The sequence below is a fragment of the Emiliania huxleyi genome (assembly GCF_000372725.1).
Source record: "Emiliania huxleyi CCMP1516 unplaced genomic scaffold EMIHUscaffold_3269, whole genome shotgun sequence".
Lineage (NCBI taxonomy): Eukaryota > Haptophyta > Isochrysidales > Noelaerhabdaceae > Emiliania > Emiliania huxleyi.
In genome coordinates this window covers 1-2030 of record NW_005199545.1, presented here as the reverse complement: position 1 = coordinate 2030, position 2030 = coordinate 1, and the positions used below count along the sequence as shown (strand labels likewise).

At 81.9% G+C, this 2030-nt stretch overlaps 1 protein-coding gene across 1 annotated transcript; it reads right to left on the bottom strand.

Annotated features, from left to right (window-relative positions):
• Positions 1-82: 82 nt before the first annotated feature.
• Positions 83-1904, bottom strand: EMIHUDRAFT_123830 (hypothetical protein; the record flags this gene model as incomplete). Its single annotated transcript, XM_005773789.1, has 1 exon — positions 83-1904. A coding segment is annotated over one exon (1822 nt), but the record flags the coding sequence as incomplete, so codon positions are not given.
• Between the last annotated feature and the right edge of the window lie 126 nt (positions 1905-2030).

Genomic DNA, 2030 nt, shown 5'->3' with positions numbered 1-2030 from the left:
TCGCCGCCGCCGTCGGCCTCGCCCTCGCCTCCGCCCCCCTCCGCCTCGCCGTCGCCGCCGCCCCCGTCCGTGCCGCCGTCACCACCGCCACCGTCGGCGTCGCCCTCTCCGCCGCCGCCGTCCGTGTCGCCCTCGCCGCCGCCGTCCGCCCCGCCCTCCCCTCCGCAACCGTCCGCCTCGCCGTCGCCGCCGCCGCCGTCCGTGTCGCCGTCGCCGCCGCCGCCCTCCGCCTCGCCCTGGCCGCCGCCGCCGTCGGCCTCGCCCTCGCCGCCGCCGCCGTCCACCTCGCCCTCGCCGCCGCCACCGTACGTGCCGCCCTCGCCGCCGCCGCCTTCCGACTCGCCCTCGCCTCCGCCCCCCTCCGCCTCGCCGTCGCCGCCGCCCCCGTCCGTGCCGCCGTCACCACCGCCACCGTCGGCCTCGCCCTCACCGCCGCCGCCGTCCGTGTCGCCCTCGCCGCCACCGTCCGTGCCGCCGTCACCACCGCCACCGTCCGTGCCGCCGTCACCACCGCCGCCGTCCGTGTCGCCCTCGCCGCCGCCGCCGTCCGTGCCGCCGTCACCACCGCCACCGTCGGCCTCGCCCTCGCCTCCGCCCCCCTCCGCCTCGCCGTCGCCGCCGCCGCCGTCCGTGCCGCCGTCACCACCGCCACCGCCGGCCTCGCCCTCACCGCCGCCGCCGTCCGTGTCGCCGTCGCCGCCGCCGCCGTCCGTGCCGCCGTCACCACCGCCACCGTCCGTGCCGCCGTCACCACCGCCGCCGTCCGTGTCGCCCTCGCCGCCGCCGCCGTCCGTGCCGCCGTCACCACCGCCACCGTCGGCCTCGCCGTCGCCGCCGCCGCCTTCCGACTCGCCCTCGCCGCCGCCTCCCTCCGCCTTGCCGTCGCCTCCGCCACCGTCCGTGCCGCCGTCACCACCGCCACCGTCGGCCTCGCCCTCTCCGCCGCCGCCGTCCGTGTCGCCCTCGCCGCCGCCACCGTCCGTGCCGCCGTCACCACCGCCACCGTCGGCCTCGCCCTCGCCTCCGCCCCCCTCCGCCTCGCCGTCGCCGCCGCCGCCCTCCGCCTCGCCGTCACCACCGCCACCGTCGGCCTCGCCCTCACCGCCGCCGCCGTCCGTGTCGCCCTCGCCGCCGCCGCCGTCCGTGCCGCCGTCACCACCGCCACCGTCGGCCTCGCCCTCTCCGCCGCCGCCGTCCGTGTCGCCCTCGCCGCCGCCGCCCTCCGCCTCGCCGTCGCCGCCGCCGCCCTCCGCCTCGCCGTCGCCGCCGCCGCCCTCCGCCTCGCCCTCGCCGCCGCCGCCGTCCACCTCGCCCTCGCCGCCGCCACCGTCCGTGCCGCCCTCCCCTCCGCCGCCTTCCGCCTCGCCCTCGCCGCCGCCGCCCTCCACCTCGCCGTCGCCGCCGCCCCCGTCCGTGCCGCCGTCACCGCCGCCACCGTCGGCCTCACCCTCACCGCCGCCGCCGTCGGCCTCGCCCTTACCGCCGCCGCCGTCCGTGCCGCCCTCGCCGCAGCCGCCGTCCGTGTCGCCCTCGCCGCCGCCACCGTCCGTGCCGCCCTCCCCTCCGCCCCCCTCCGCCTCGCCGTCGCCGCCGCCGCCGTCTGTGTCGCCTTCGCCGCCGCCACCGTCCGTGCCGCCGTCACCTCCGCCGCCCTCCGCCTCGCCCTCGCCGCCGCCTCCCTCCGCCTCGCCCTCGCCGCCGCCGCCGTCTGCGTCGCCCTCTCCGCCGCCGCCGTCCGTGTCGCCCTCGCCGCCGCCCCCGTCCGTGCCGCCGTCACCGCCGCCGAGCGCATCGCCGTCACCACCGCCGCCCTCGCCGCCGCTACCGCCCGCGCCTCCGTCGCCGCCACCAGCAGCGCAGCTGCTCGACCTTCGCACGGCCACCACGTACCAGGACTCGAGCGTCTACAACAAGCAGGCGCCCGTGAGCGACCTGTCATATGCCGACAGCACGACGGGACGGCCGTGGGCCGAGTGCGGCCAATACACAAGCCACACGTGGGGCGTCGACCTCGGGAGCACTTTCGGCGG